The sequence below is a fragment of the Salvia splendens genome, chromosome 4 (genome assembly GCF_004379255.2).
Source record: "Salvia splendens isolate huo1 chromosome 4, SspV2, whole genome shotgun sequence".
Taxonomy (NCBI): Eukaryota; Viridiplantae; Streptophyta; class Magnoliopsida; order Lamiales; family Lamiaceae; genus Salvia; species Salvia splendens.
In genome coordinates this window covers 20,890,210-20,892,001 of record NC_056035.1, presented here as the reverse complement: position 1 = coordinate 20,892,001, position 1,792 = coordinate 20,890,210, and the positions used below count along the sequence as shown (strand labels likewise).

The following is a 1,792-nucleotide window of genomic DNA, read 5'->3' as shown; positions in this document are numbered from 1 at the left end:
TCCATAACTTCGAGGTGAAGATTGAGCAATAAGAAGGCCAGTAAGTACCTGGAAGAAGAAAATACAGCCATGTTTGATCTGAGTTTTGTGAGCAAGGCCAATTGTGCTTGTGTTTGTCTTTTATTCACAATTTATTGCAAAGGTTTCTTGGGAAAAACATGCAGGATAAATTGTGAATGATTCTAGGGTTTAAGAAAATTTGGGGAAATGGGAATGGTTGTGGAGGAGGTTGTGAAAATTAAATACTTGCGCTTCTGCTACACTGTCCGATTTGCTTGCTTTCTCAGTGGTTGCTGACTGCGGGAATATAATATTAGATTCTTTGCGATTATGCCCTTCTGTTTTCCATATTTGCAGTGATCATCCTTCTCTTCTATATTTTTGATTTTGAGTTTTTGACATACAGAGGAATTACTATCAGCCAATTTGATTTATCTTTCTACTCTGTACTCTCTCAATTTAGCAACTAATGGGGTGTTTGATAGACTATATGTCTTAACATTTGATAATTCAAAGTAAGATAATTTATCTTAAGTTTGTAAGATAACACAATTTTACCTTATTGTTTGATAACCTAAGATATGAAATAAGAGCATAGACACAGAAAACCGTATATACTAGCATACAAAAAAAACACAACACAGACTTTATGTAGAGATGACAGCTTGAGAGGTGGACCCTTGTTTGGAAGAAGACGTCTCACAGATTTGTTTAACGAACTTTTTGTCTGTTCACGTGTAGGGCTAGCAAACTGAGTGATCAACCTGATAATGAAGTAACCCATTAAGATCTAATTTAAATTTGACCTGTTAATAGGGTCGGGTCAGGATTTCATTATAGGAGGGGCAAAATTATATCTAGAATTTTTTTTATATATTTGAAGAGGGGTACTTTGTATAAGTTTATATGTATACTTGAAAATTTGTTATAAATGTATAAAGGTGAAGAAATGGTGATGAGAGTGGAAGAGCATATTTGTTAGGTAGTGGTGTGGTCAACTGATAAGGAGGATATCCCAACCTAGCTGAGTCGTTGGCACGACAGCCTAGGGATAGAGTCAGAAGAGTTGGCAAGCTACCAAGCAGGTTCTCTAATTTTGAAACAGTGTTCTATGCTCTAGTTGCTGCAGAGGAGATTGAACTTGAGGAGCCTCTCACATATAGGGAGGCCATGGAAAGCAAGGATAAAGTCAATTGGTTGCAGGCAATGAGGGAAGAGATGGACTCTCTGATGAAGAACAAGACATGGGTTCTTGTGGATAAAGTAGAGGATAGAAAACTGGTTACTTGTAAGTGGATTTTTAAAAGGAGAATTGAGGCTGATGGGTCAATCAGATTTAAGGCCAGGCTTGTAGCAAGGGGATTTACTCAAGAATATGGGATTGATTATAACGAGGTGTTTTCCCCTGTTGTGAAGCATAGTTCCATCAGAATGTTGTTGTCAGTTGTAGCAAAGAACAATTGGGAGCTTGAGCAAATGGATGTGAAGACAGCTTTTCTCAATGGTGATTTGGAGGAAACTATATATATGGTGCAACCTGGGGGATTTGCTGCACCAGGGCAAGAAGGAAAAGTGTGTAAACTGACTAAGAGCATCTATGGTCTTAAGCAAGCAAGCAGACAATGGCACAAGAAATTCAACTCACACATGCTAGCATGTGGGTTTACAAGATCCATATTTGATTCTTGTGTTTATTTCAAGAAGAGAGGTGGAGTGCCAGTAGCCTATCTGCTATTATATGTAGATGATATGCTTATTGCTGAATCTTCCAAAAGGGAGGTAGAGCAGGTGA

The 1,792-nt window shown here is 37.9% G+C and overlaps 1 protein-coding gene across 1 annotated transcript in view; it reads right to left on the bottom strand.

Moving 5' to 3' along the window:
* The window catches only part of LOC121798986 (L-type lectin-domain containing receptor kinase VIII.2-like), a 1,588-nt gene extending 1,186 nt beyond the window's left edge, over nt 1-402 (bottom strand). The window contains exon 1 of the mRNA XM_042198278.1: nt 49-402. Within this exon, the coding sequence (XP_042054212.1) occupies nt 49-71 (23 nt within the window). The 5' untranslated portion in view covers nt 72-402. The remainder of the gene's footprint in view (nt 1-48) is intronic.
* Between the last annotated feature and the right edge of the window lie 1,390 nt (nt 403-1,792).